This window comes from Leucopleurus acutus, assembly GCF_964270905.1.
Source record: "Leucopleurus acutus genome assembly, chromosome: 14".
NCBI classification, from domain to species: Eukaryota; Metazoa; Chordata; class Mammalia; order Artiodactyla; family Delphinidae; genus Leucopleurus; species Leucopleurus acutus.
In genome coordinates, this window is record NC_139156.1 from 19,189,756 (window position 1) to 19,204,006 (window position 14,251).

Here is a 14,251-nt window from a genome sequence, read left to right on the forward strand (position 1 = left end):
AGGAGGCCAGAGAGCAGGCCCAATGCATTTTAGCATCTTGGGATCTGTTTGCTTTATAGATGTGTCCACAAAGGCACATCGGGGACATTTGGTTATTAAAGATGGGGAGTAAATGTCAAACAGAGAGCTAGTGGGAAGCAGCCGCATAGCACAGGGAGATCAGCTCAGTGCTGTGTGTCCACCTAGAGGGGTGGGATAGGGAGGGTGGGAGGGAGACGCAAGAGGCAGGAGATATGGGGATATATGTATATGTAGAGCTGATTCACTTTGTTATACAGCAGAAACTAACACACCATTGTAAAGCAATTACACTCCAATAAAGATGTTAAAAAAATAAATAAATAAAGGTGGGGAGTAAGAAGCCTTTGGAAAACTGATTTCTGCTTCAAGCTGCTGATCTGTGGGGCCCTTTCTCACCTTCATTCCCAGCAGGGTTATAAACGGCTGTGCTGTTGGGAGAGGCACACAGTGTTCCCTCTGCAGAACCGAGTACACACCGGACAGCGGCGCTGGAGAGGGGTGAAAAAGGGGAACCAGTTACTCAATAAGTTAAACAAAGAATTGCCATGTGACCCAGAAATTCCACTCCAAGGCTTAGACCCCAAATAGCAGAAAATAAATGGTCAAACAGAGATGTTCACAGCAGCCCTATTCATAATAACCAAAAGGTAGAAACACCCCAAATACAGATCAAAAGATGAATGGATAAACACAATGTTTTTATATATATATATATATATATATATATATATATATATATATATATATATATATATATAAAAAATATTATTCAGCCATAAAAAGGCTACATACGCTACAATGTGGGTGAACCTTGAAAATATTATGCTAAGTGAAAAAGCCAGTCACCAAAGGTCACATGTTATATGATTCTATTCATAGTCAATGCTCAGAAGAAGCAAATCCATGAAGACAGAAAGCAGAGTAGTGGTTGCCAGGGGCTGGGGGTAGGGAGGGGGAATGGGGAGTGACTGCCTGATGGATATAAGTTTCCTCTGGGGGTGATGAAAATGTTCTGGAACCAGAGACTGGTAGTATTTGCAAAACCTTGTGAATGTGCTAAAAACCACTGGATTGTACACCTTAAAAAGGTTAAAATGGTGAGTCTTACCACAGTGAAAAAATGGGGAGCCAGAAAAGAAATGCCTTTTAAAATCACTTTTTAAAATTGTGGTAAAATACACATAACATAAAACTTACCATCTTAACCATTTTTAAGTGTACGGTTCGGTGGCATTGAGTACATTCACACTGTTTGGCAACCATCGCTACCCTCCATCTTCCGAAGAACTCTTTCCCATCTTGTAAAACGGAAACTCTGTACTACCTCCCCAGCCCCTGCTCCCCGCCCCTGGCAGCCACCCTTCTACTTTCTGTCTCTATGAATCTGACGACTCTCAGTACTTCCTGGAAGTGGAATCACACAGCATTTGTCCTTTTGTGACTGGCTTATCTCACTTAGAGTAACGTCCTCAAGGTTCACCCATGTTGTTGCCTGTGTCAGAAATTCCTTCCTTTTTAAGGCTGAATAATATCCCACTGTAAACACAGACCACATGTGTTTATCTATTTACCTGGCCTGGACATTTGGGTTGCTTCTACCTGTTGGTTACTGTAAATAAGGAAGGGAGGCCTTTTGGATGAGCTCATTTCAAAACACTTAACCCCATCCTCTGTTCTACATCCCTGGGCCCAGGCTCCTCTCTTCTGTGTGGGTATCTGGAACCCCTTCCTCACTGGTCTCCCCGAGTCTGCCTTTGCCCCTACCACCTATTCTCAGCATGGCAGCCAGGGTCCCAGGCAGTGAAGCCAGAGCACATCCCTTCTCTGCTCAGCCCTCCAGGGCTCCAGTCTCATTCAAATCAAAAGTGAAAGTCCTCTCCACAAGCCCCAGTGCTCAGGATGCAGCCCCACTGCTTCCCTGGCTCCTCCTCCCAGGTACTCCGCACTGCTCACACTGATGCTGCCTGAGCATCCTTGGACCACGCCAGGGCCCTCAAACTCGCTGTTCCTTCTGCTGGGAGTGCATGTCCCCCAGACCGCCACGGTTCATTCCATGCCCTCCTGGGATGTCCTCAGTGAGGCCTTCCCACCACCAGCCCCTCTGAGTGTGCACACACACACACACACACACACACTTCCTGCCTCTGCCCTGATGCCGTTTTCTGCTTAGCGTTTACCACCAGAGATGCTATAGAGTTCACTAGTTTATCATCTGACACTGCCCCACCCCCCTGCCATTAAGTGTAAAAAGCTCCTTGAGAACAGGGATTTGCTTGTTTTGTCCTCTGCTCTTTCCCCAGCAAGAACAAAGCAAGGCGCACAGTAAGTGCTCAGTGAACGTGCGCTGAGTGCATGCATGAACCTGTCCTCCCGGACGGCACTTACTTTTCAGAGAAGAGCAGGCATTTCTGAGCATGGAGTTTCCCTTTTACATGCAGCTCCCAGTCCTAGGCCAGAAGGAGAGAAAAATGACCGAAGGAGAACTGAGCCCCCAGGAAGGCAGTGGATGAGTACAGATTTCCTCCTAAGGGCAGGGAGGGCAGAGTGCCCAGATGCTGGACCAGCCCTGCTGATGCCTCTCCCTCCCCTGCTCCCCTCCCATCCAGGCTCCTCCCCCGTTCCTGCCTCCCTAACCAGCCGTCACTGTCATCATCATCATCATTGGCCTCCACCTGCACATCCCATGCCTATCTTGGACAGGAGCCCAGATTCACAAGTCCGATTTCCTCTTCCCCTCTCAGGGGGCCCCTGGTCCCACCACACCTCCGATGTACTTCCATATGAGAATCTGGCAGGTGGACTCCCAGGGAGTTGCAAAGCCTTAGAAAAGACTTATGAGAGACAAAATCCTCCATCACCTCCCACGTTAGCCGGCCCCCTCCTGAGACAGGAGGTGAGAGGGTGTGGTCCACCCAAGTGACAGGGATGCGTTTGCATGACATAACCCAAGCAGGGGTGAATGACACACTGTGGTGTGTTACCCGCTAAACAGGATTACTGTGCTCTGCAGACAAGATGAGAGACAAGAGGCCGTACAGCTCAGTGATGAGAGGCACAGGCTCTGGGAGGGTCAGACCCACGTTTGAATCTCCACTCCACCACTTTCTGGCTATGGGGCCCTGGACAAGTCATTTCATCTCTCTGGGCCTCAGTTTTTGCATCTGTAAAATGAGTATAATAATAGTATCTACCTTGGAGAGTTACCGCTGACACAGAGAAAGGGTTTAATATATGCTAACTGCAATTATTCTTGCTTTGGAATATTTTACTGCATCATCAATACATCTTGGAGGAAAATTTATACTACCATGGACTTTTGTTTGCAGGGGCCCAAAGCACTTCACAACCACTGAAAAGGTGTAATAAGGCTCTACCTCCATTTTGCAGATGCAGAAGCTGAGGCCTCTCTATAACAATTCGTCTAGGTCCCACCTGAGAATTACTCCCTTGCCCAACTCAAAATTCTGCTAACACTTTCCCCCTTTTGTACTCAGTACAGTATACGTTCTCAAGGAATGTGGACAAGGAGGCAGAGGCTAATTCCTGAGTCCCTTTTCCATAACCCAAGTGGGGTCACTTGGTCCTCCACTCACCCTCATCTCTCACCTATAACCATGGGTAAGAATCTCTCATTTGCCTTAAAGCAAGGGACTGGCCCTGATACATTTCTGAAATTCCTTCTGGTTCTAATACCTAGGCTTTTCGTCAAGGGTACCGATGGCAAAATTCTGTTACCCAGTCCCCAAATGTCATAGTTCCTTGCCCGTGAGCAGCAGGAGTTGGGCTGTGGTGGAGAGCCCACAAGGCTCCAGCTGTGGCTCCCAGCCGGTCCTGGATGACTCACCTTCAAATCAAACACCTTCTTGTCGCAGATGCTACAGACGTGGGGCAGGTGGAGGGGGGTCACACCGTGAAAGTCATTCAGCTCGTGCGCCTGCAAGGGCTGCACAGACAGCATCGCCTGCTCCTCCGTGGCCCGCCGCCAGGCTCCGCTGAAACCCTGTTTGCTGTTGTTGAGCCGACCCCCAAAGGAAGGAGGGGTCCTGTCTGGGGTGGGCTCCTCGGGGTCATACAGCTCATAGGGCTGGCTGGGGGCTGGAGGCCACAGGTTGGGGACTGCTCTAAGATCGGGCTTGCTTTGGCCAGAGAATCCATGGGGGCTCTCCCACTGGCTGTTCGGACCCTGCAGCAGCGGACCTACCTCGCCTTTCAAGCCCCCGGCCGGCTCAGCCGCAAATCCACCTGCCACCTGTGACCCTTGGGCGTTGGGTCCGTAGAAGTCCGTGGGAAAGGCGGCTTGGCCATCTTGCCCTGAGTGGCTGTAGTGCCCTTCATAGGTCACGCCGCCCGAGGTAGAGGCCGAGGCTGGCAGGAAACTGGGCTGACCATCAGTTTCAGAGCCGTATGCCTGGCCCGAGTTGGCTTTACCATACTCGTAGAATCCCGCTGCAGCAGGGGCGGGCCCAGTCTTGCCGATGTCCAAGATGACTGCTGGCTGGGCAGGGGTCTGAGGCATGACCCCGCTGAAAGGGTGCATCACAATGGCATTGGGGGGCTGGCTGGGGAGACTCACAGAGGGCCCTGGGCCTCGTGTCTGGCCCTGGGGCGAGAAGGCAATTGCATTAGAGGGAAACCGGGCACTGGGCATGGTTGCTGCGTGTTGGGGCACCCCGGTGTGGCCATGTGGGGAGCTGATCATGGACGGATGCCTCAACTGGTTGAAGAGAGGCTGGGACATGGCCACTTTGGAGAGGACTTGGTTCAGGACGGTGGCGGCCGCGGTGTTGTTGGTGACGGCCGTCTGTGCCAGCTTTAGCCGGTGGAGGGTGAGCTGAGCTTGCAGCTGAGCCAGCTGGAGGCTCGCGGGCGAAGGAAGCAGCGGGTTTGGGTTACTGACCGAGAACGGGGTCTTGTCCAGGAGCTTGGCGGCACTGCAGGGAGACAAAGGCCTAGATGCACAGCTGTTTTCCACCCAGGGGGACAACAGGCTGTTTGTTTTCCACCCAGGGGGACAACAGGCTGTTTGTTTGCAACAGGCCGTGGTCGCCCCTCCCATACAAACAAGACCCTCCCACACAGGCCCCACATGTAATCGAGTCTGCAAAAACCTATGCTCATACACATCAATTAAACAATTATTTTAAAACTCCAACAGAAAAATTCTTATATGGTATAATGTTCAATCTCACTGGTAATCAAAGAGATACAAATTAAACCATTAGAAACAAGTATTTGCCTAGCGAAGTAGCAAATATATATATATATATATATACACGTATATATAACTATATAGCCATATATATATCTCACAGCACTCAGTGCTGGTGAGATAAAGCAGAATGGATACGATATCAATGATAGTCTAAACTCGTGCGACTTTGTCCAAAGGTAGTCTGGCGACATGCATTCATTACAGCCATACTCTTTGACCCAATAATTCAATTCTATAAATCTAGCCTAAGAAAATGAGCTAAAATGCAGACAAAACTTGATACCCAAAGGTGTTTAATGATACTACATTATTTAAGAGTCCAATGTTGAAAGTTACAAATAACTGATAATAGTAGGGAGGGGAGTTTTAAAGTGAGTAAATTATAACATATTTATAGAATGAAATGTTCAGTAACCATTCACTACTGGTGCATACGTTTCTATTGTATTATGTAATATTTAAGACATTCAAAAAAGTGTTCCCGGGCTTCCCTGGTGGCCCAGTGGTTGGGAGTCCGCCTGCTGATGCGGGGGACACGGGTTCATGCCCTGGTCCGGGAAGATCCCACATGCCGTGGAGCGGCTGGGCCCGTGAGCCATGGCCGCTGGGCCTGAGCGTCCAGAGCCTGTGCTCTGCGACGGGAGGGGCCACGGCAGTGAGAGGCCCGCGTAACGCAAAAAAACCCAAAACAAACAAAAAAGTGTTCCCATCACCAAGCTTAAGACAGAAAACATGCCACCACACTAAGTCCTCCTTGGGTATCTGCTCTCCCATCCTCATCCTACACTCATCCTTGCCGGTCATAGGCTCCATTTTGCATTTGGTAAGGTCATCGTTTACAAAGGAAAAAAAAAATTAGTGACACGAGAAAAATCCATAGACTCTAATGTTAAATGAAAAAAGTAGTTTTCAAAATTGCACACAGAGTAAATTGTGTGTGTATATTTCTGCCGAACACATTTTCATCCTTGTCCTCATTTCACATCCAGAAGCAACAAGAATCATGTGCCCTTCAGTTCACTCTCAAACCCAACTAGCACAGGAAACAATCAAAAAATTACAAGTGAAGAATCTGAATTTGAGATCACAGGCAGTGGTGGGCTCTCACAGAATCTTATTTCGGGGGTGTTCTGTCTGACACGTGCCTTTCACGTGACCCCTGTTGGCTGGTTACGGTGTTTTCTAGACCAAAAATCAGGACCCGTGGACTGGAAAGGGAACAGACTTTCCCAGAAAATCTGGGACACGTGGTTACCATTGTCATGGCTCTTTTGTAAGACCCTATATTTCCTGGTCTTAAAGTCCCCTTCCGAGGAGTGGGTGCAATCAGGAAATGTGTTCGGGATGTTGATAAACTGGAATTCTCAGGACATTTTAATGGGAAGAATGGGACCGTGCAATTGAGATTGGGATTGCCATGGACAGCCCAGGCTGCACGTTCCGCATGTCTATGGCAGTGTGGGATAGAAACTGCAAAGCTGGGACACTTTAGACAAGGTGTCCACTGTCACATGCTCTGTCCCGTACAAGTCTGATGACAATGAAACAAAGGAGAAGGGCCAGAGGTAGGGACAGGCGAGGGAAAAAAGGGAGGTGTGTGGCATGTCACTCCTCTCCCACTTTGGGTTGGCGCGTTACATTGGTCCGAGAGAATGAGGGGAGGCAGGTGGGGGAGGCAGGTGAGTGGGAGAGATTCTCACATTTACTGCGACACTGTGTGGCCAGTGCTTTGCCTATGTTATCTCATGGGATCTCGCCATTAGTCCTATGGGCTACGGGTAACCTCACCCCAGTTTTGCAGGGCAAGAACCTAAAGCTCAGAGAGATTAGGTGATCTACTTAACGAATACCCATTGTTGGTGAGTACAGACCAGGGAGTCAAACCCCAGCCAGGCTTTGCAAAGAAGAGAAGGGGCGCAAGGTTAAGTACACAGCTCCTCAGCCCTCCCCGAGGACTTCTTCGTGGGCTGCTTCACTGTTTTGCCTAAAGTGAGTTCTCAGAACATTAGGCACACCCACATTCAAATTCAAGTAAAAAACACGCTTTGCAGCCAGACAAAAACGACTTTGTCTTACTCTTTCTCATTCTATGAGAGATCAAGAATTTGCTGTAAGTCATTAAAAGAGACAGGACCTTCACCCAGCCAGCAGCCCTGCTGTGCTCCAAGGACAACACAGGCTGGCTGCGTTTTAAGATACTGGGGGGCTGGTTAAAGGTCGTGACAGACCTTTTCTCCTCTGGGTAGTTGTGCTGGTTGCAGCCAAGCCTTGGTGGCCCCAGTGTGGCCCGGGCACAAATCATGGCAGCAGCAGAGTTGCGGAAGTGCTAACTGTCCACGTAGGCAAGAATATGAAAGGAAAGGGAGGGTGCTCTAGAGTCTGGTGATAGGTTTCTACTTGTGTAGTATTAAGCAGCTGAGCTTTGGAGGAGCAATTAAGCTTAACTCAAAACCCTGCCCACACAGTGCCAACCCTTCCTACCAGGGTTGTCCTGCAACGCAGCCTGTCCTTGCTAACAAGGCAATGATGAGGTGCCAACTTGGTTTCCATGAGAGAGTAGGACAAGGTTGGTTCCGTTTTTCCCAGAGAAGTCAACTGTGTTTTCTAAAACTGTGTTCTGGGCTGGAGGGAGCTCTTGCTGGAGATTCCCCTTTGCCTCTGAAAGGACACGCAAGGAAGAGCTGTCTTTCCAACTAGGAGAGCCAACCTCGCTGGGTATCTGTAGGTCAGCCACGGGAAACGAGTGCTTTTCTGAGGACAGTCCAGGTTACAGAAGTTTACTCATTCACATGCAGCATGAATTAAGAAGACTGGCTAGATTTTCTTCCCAACTTCTGCTTTGCCTAGCAAATTCCTATTGTCCTTAACTTGAATCAACCTTGAATGGAAGTGATTTCACAGGAATCATCAGAGCTAGATAACTTTATGAACCAAAGACCCTTCGATAAAAAAGAAAAGGCACTTTATCCTACTTATAAAAAGCCTTAAAATTCTTAGCCTATCAGCATTAATAACTTAAAATTCAGGTGCATATAACAATCATACTTCTGAGCCAAAAATTGGGGCATGTCGTCTGACACCCTAAAGGATAGGACAGAGGTCACCCTCCTGTCTTCCTTGGTTTTTCACTGTCACATCACTGCCTTATATTGAAAATAACTGCTTATGTGCCTCTCTCCCTCCACTAAACGTAAGCTCCACCAGGGCAGGGAGCACGTCTCGGAGATTCTTGCATTTTCCGGGCACACTGCCTCGCACTTGGTGGGTACTTGGTAACCGCCATGAACAGAATGAAGAAGGAAGATAATGGATGCATTATAGGAAGGAGAATCTAAATATATGCAGAAAACAAATGGATTTTGCTGTTGTATACAGCTTACACTTCATTCAGGTACAGAGCCACCGGCTTAGGGAGCTGTCTACAGTTCTCCATTCCAAAGCAAGAGTTCCAATACTCTCACTCCCTGTCCAAATCTAGGTTTTGAAATCAAATGGATAATCCCTGTGGTAGGCTGAATAATGAACACCCCCCCAAAAAAAAAAAATCTCTACATCCTAATGCCCAGAACCTGTGAATCTTACCTAAAATGGTAAAGGGGACTGTACAGATGTGATTAAGGATCTTGAGATGGAGAGATTATCCTGGATTATCTGAGTTGACCCAATGTAATCACAAGAGTCCTTATAAAATAGAGGCAGGGGGATCAGAGTCAGAGAGAGAAGATATAAGGATGGAAGCAGAGTCAGAGAGGAGAAAAGATGCTATGCTGCTGGCTTGGAAGATAGGGGGAGGGGCCGTGAGCCACGGAAATGCAAGTGGTCTCTAGAAACTGGAAAAGACAAGGAAACAAAATTTCCCCTCGAGCCTCCAGAAGGAACCAGCCTTGCTGACACCCTGACTTTGGCCCCGTGAGACTGATTTCGGACTTCTGATCCCCAGAACTGTAAGAAATTTAAATTTAACTGTAAATTACTAAATTTGTGGTAACATGTTACAGAAGCAATAGGAAACTTATAAAATCCACCAAGAAAATTAGATGCAAAAGAGGCTTCCACTCAGAGAGGCAGCAGTGGGTGTGGGGACATTGGCTGGATCTTTCTGGTATGAACTCTTGCCCCCAGAGATCCTGGGGAGCACAGACCATCTGACCCAAGATCTGAACACCTTCCGGGAACTTAGCCAAGAGCCAGAAAAACCCAGAAGTCTCTTCCTTTTCCGAGTCACATTTCTCTAAGCAGCTGGAGCAATGGCACCCTGGGAGAATTACAGACCCTTAGTGATCAAGTCATCCACCCCGCTCATTAACAAAGAAAGTGACTTGCCCAAAGGCACACAGTTGGGTGGCAGTAAAACCTCAATGAAAACCCAGAGCTTTCAAACCAGCTTCTAGTGCCTGACAGAATAGCCTTGCCTCCAAAAGCCTTAAGTTCCAGAACTATCTATTTCATCACCAAATTATCATCTCCACCCATATTTCCCTGTGGTCCTCCCCTCTGTTCAGTGAGATGCTGACTACCTTCCATATGCAAGGCACTTGCTGAGCACTGGGGAGGTGCAGAGATACAGGCCCTTCCTGGAACCCCTGTCAGCTCCAGAAGTGAGAGCAGGGATGCCCCCTTGTCTGGGGAACAGGTGGGGGGCAGGGTTCTATGCACCTGCCACATCCTCTTTTCTTCTAGGTCTTGTGCAGCAGCTCTGTTTGCAGTCATATGGTCAAACCTCATCTCTGGGCAGGAGGGAGTGCAGCCCAGTCAGGCACATGACCTGGGCATCCGGCACAGAGCTAAATACCTACCACACAACCCCACAGAGGGCTGGTCCACATTTGCAAAAGAAACAGCACAGCCGCTCTGATCCATCCAGGCCTCCACGAGGCTCACTTTCCCCAGGGCTGAGGTTTCTTTTCCTTTCCTGAGCCATTAATTGTAACAAAGAATTCACAGTGCAAAAAAAGAAGGAATTCACAGCGAGTAATTACATTAAAAACTTTGGTTCCCTGCTCACTTAGAAAGTTGGGTTTTTTGTTTGTTTTTTGGTTTTGTTTTTCAGTTAAGGCAGAATTTCTCTCAAGAGTTTTAGAAATAAAATACAACATAAAGGAGAACGAGTTGCCTTTATAATACTGGGAGATTTAGGAGCTCCAGATGAAAACTGTTTCTAATGGTTTAATCCCATAGTGTCAAATGGATGTGTGACATATTGCACCCCCTGGGACAGCCAACATCTGTCTCTAACCCTCACTCTTTGTCCCAAAGCTCTTTCACATTTTATTCTGAGTCCCCAGCAGGATGTCATGATGGATTAGTATTTGGGCACAAGAAGTGAGGCACTGTCCTTCTTCAGTTTGAGTCGGGGTGCTGGAAATTCAGCAAGATTTTTGTGACATAATCCATCCTGTTCTGAAAGGAAGGGAGGGTACCCATGACACAGACAGGGGCCGCAGGGCCTCTGCTCTGAAACAGACTCCAGCAAAGGGGCCAACGGGGCTTCACGAGTTTGATTCAGCCCACAGGGACTGAGCATCTATTCTGTGCCAGGCAAAGGTGCTAGGGATGGAAAAAGAGAAATCTTCCCGAAACCACAGGGGAGACAGGTCAACACAGAGAGGATGAATGTTCTGAGCTAAGCACAAAACAGTAAGGTACACCAGGAAGTGGTTCAAGCCTCAGACATTTCACAGAAATGTAACAAGTGAAAGAAAAGGCCAACTCAAGGGCCTTCCCTGAACTCTGAACAAAAACTTGCAAACATTCTGGCTTTATTAATCAACCTACAGATGCAAAGATGCATCAGCTGTTGGTGAAAGGCAGCTATAGGGTGAGTTGTGGTCAGAGACCCGGCTTCCGTCTGCCTGTTACTGGTTGTATGATGAGGGAAAGTCGCTTAATTTTTCCAACCCTCAGAATTTTCTCATCTATGCAAGAAGAAGAGTAATGTCCACCCAATGTGACCCAGTCCTGGACAGTCAGAGCCCCTGGCCATAGTGACTGGCTCAGGAATGGACACTCCTGGATACTGCTGGAGCTGTCAGGAGAGGGACACTTGTCTTCTTGTCAGGCCACGGCCAGGTTGCTCAACTGGCAGAATTTAAGCCACCACTTAAGGATGCCTGAGAATAAAGCCCACCCAAAGACGCTGGCCTGGAGACAGGGGCACAGGCCACTCCTGAATGTCTGCACAGGGATGCCTCATGCCGGCTTCCCCTGGATCTGCTTGGACTTTTCTTTCCATGAGCCAATGCATTTCCTTTATGTGCTTAATAAAAATAACAATGTAAAAAGAAAGCCAACCTACTTGAACCACCTGCATGGAATTCAGACGGTTCCCTCCATGGCCTCACGTTGACTCAAGAGCTCCCTGTCACGCCCCAGCTCCTTCTGCAGAGCAGAATGACCATACGGACCCAGCGGCTGGAGGCGAGGGGTTACTCAGGGGACGCTCGGGCAGGTACTTTGGTGTATCTGCTGACCAGAGAGACCTGCTTCCTGGAGGTTCGGGAAACAGAACGCTCCTCCATCCTCCGTGGACTAAGGGCCCCGCACTGTGGTCACGAGGCCACGTATGAATAGGGTGCCAGGGGAGAGGCCCTGCAAGGGTGTGGGCTGCAGGACTTTCTACAGGTTTGGAGAGCCGGCTCTGGCCACACAGGTGCTCCCGTGCGAGGGGACATAATGCCTCGGCCCTCACCTGGGAGCAGTTTCTAAGCCACGCCTTTCATTCCTCAGCACCTAACAAGCCATTTTTTGTTGTACTAAGAACTAGCTTTATTATGCAAGGCATTCATTTATCCCCCCAGGAGGAAAAGTTCTTTATTACAGATATGATGGTTCTCTGGTCTTCTTTCACTTGGAGGAGAGGTAAGTGTACATATTGGGCTGTGGGCTGCCCTGTACGAACCAGGGTGGGAAATCAGGCATCCTGGGTTCCAGTCGTAACTCAGCGCTTGTCAACTGAGTCACAGTGGACAACAGACCTTACCTCCCTGAGCCTCAGCGTCCTCAACTATGAAAAGAGAGGTCACAGTCTTTCCTCATTTACATTATGAGGGTTGATGCGGGATTCACTAAGGAGTTGTCAGAACGCTCTGGAAACTGTGCCATACAGACGTAAGGATGTGGCATTGGCCGAAGATTACTGGAAAGAGAACATCTTCTGTGTGATCACAGCACACTCTTCCCTTTCAGAAAACATTCCTCTACAGAGGAAGTGATATTTGTCACTCACGTCCTTGGAGATAATCTCATTGCCACTAGGATTCAGAGTAGAAAGAGGTAAAATCGATTCAGCCATATTAATGGAATACCAAGCATACCGATGTGATTGAGCTCTGCATCACACGTGGGGGGCGGGGATGGGAAGGGGCATTGCCCAGAGGCTAAGGGCACAGGTTTCAGAGTTTGTATCAACCTGGGTATGAATTCTAGATTGCCACGTATCAGCTGGTGACTGTGGGCAAATACTTATTCTCTCAGCCTCAGTCCTCATTATTAAAGCAAAGATGGTTATATCTGAGCTGTAACCTAAGCTATAGGTTTGTTCTGAGAGTTAAATGACAGGGTAGGCATAAACTGTTCCACACAGCTCCTACACACAGTAAGCAGTCGCTAAACCAATGCAGCAGCGAGCGGCACAACTACTAGACTTCTTACCACTGTCATTACCATTACTATTACTACCATCACCGTCATTGTAGTCATCATCAGGGCAAAGGGCAGGTGAGCTCTGCCAAGGCAGAGTGACAAATCTTCCTCAAAGACAGACAGAGATGGATGACAGAGAACACAAAGAGATGTAAACACAGAGAGAAAGGAAGTAAAAAAAAAATAAGAGTGGACATGTTCTGGGAGAGGAGAGAGCAGGAGTGCGGACTGGCACTTGGGGGGACACAGAGCGTTACCACAGCTGCTTGGTGAACTGGATAAGGAGTCAACAGTAGATCTGAAGGCCATGCAATAACGCAAGGACGCAGCTGAAGTTCAGTGGTATGAATGTGTGTGGACTCACAGCAAGCTCTGCCCTGGTAACGTTTGGCCATCCAGAAGCAGAAGCCAAGAACCGCAGCTCAGAGCATGGTGGCACCTACCCCAACGGGACCGGTCACATTTTCAGTAAGCACCATAACTTCCAAGATACACAATCAGGAATTTAAATTCACTTCCAGTTCAACACAGTCCCAATGAATATGCCATTTCTTCTCACATGGTAAGATACAAAATACCATCCGGATGAGAGAGCTCATGACCAGGCAAGAGAAGGTTTTCCAGGTTTGGTCACACTTTACGGAGCAACCAAATCAGATCAAGTGCACTGGTCAGGGTCAGGCTCAGGCTCAGGTTCAGGGTCAGGCCTTTGCTGGGTCCTGCCCTTCCATTGCCTCCTGGGAGCTGAACCTCAAATCATAAATTCTCAACTCGCTGTAACACCCTTAGAAGCTAGGTCAGGATATGAACCACAGGGAACAGCCCTAAGTGTCAGGTTACAAAGATGACCATGATGATACCGCAGTAATATTGGGGCTGAAGTTTACCCTGTAGCTAATTATCACAAGTGTTAAGAGCAAGAAGAGATCTCAGAGACTAGTTTAACACACTCATTCTACAGAGGAAAAAAGGGAAGCCCAAAGGACTCGCCATAACATGTGAACCAACCAAAGGACTTGCCATAACATGTGAATCAACCAAAGGACTTGCCATAACATGTGAAACAACCCAATTACACAGCGAGATAGAGGAGAGCTGGGACTGGAAGCCAGCGCTCATCCTCGTTCCTCGGGGCTCATGCAGGCACTAGGGTGTACCGTCCCCATCAGCATGCAACAGGTGAGTCTTCTTTCTGGGAGAAGAGTGAGATCACACACGCTTTTGACAGTGCTGTCTTCCTGGTAACAAGAGAGCTCCTGGATTATCACTTGAGAGGCCTCTGTGACTAATTTTGAGATGACTGGGTTCATGCTGGCATTATCCCATGTTTGGGTTTTAGCCTGACATTATCATATGATGATTCATATCACCATGACA

General features: G+C 48.3%; 1 protein-coding gene across 2 annotated transcripts in view; it reads right to left on the reverse strand.

Moving 5' to 3' along the window:
- Window positions 1–14,251, reverse strand: part of RBM20 (RNA binding motif protein 20) — a gene marked incomplete at its 3' end in the record, with an annotated part of 215,048 nt that overhangs the window by 55,624 nt on the left and 145,173 nt on the right. For both annotated transcript variants that reach the window (XM_082854792.1, XM_082854791.1), the window contains exons 2-4: window positions 3,866–4,952; window positions 2,407–2,468; window positions 418–509 (exon numbers count right to left, since the gene is read on the reverse strand). In XM_082854792.1, coding sequence (XP_082710918.1) covers window positions 418–509; window positions 2,407–2,468; window positions 3,866–4,952 — 1,241 coding nt within the window. The remainder of the gene's footprint in view (window positions 1–417; window positions 510–2,406; window positions 2,469–3,865; window positions 4,953–14,251) is intronic.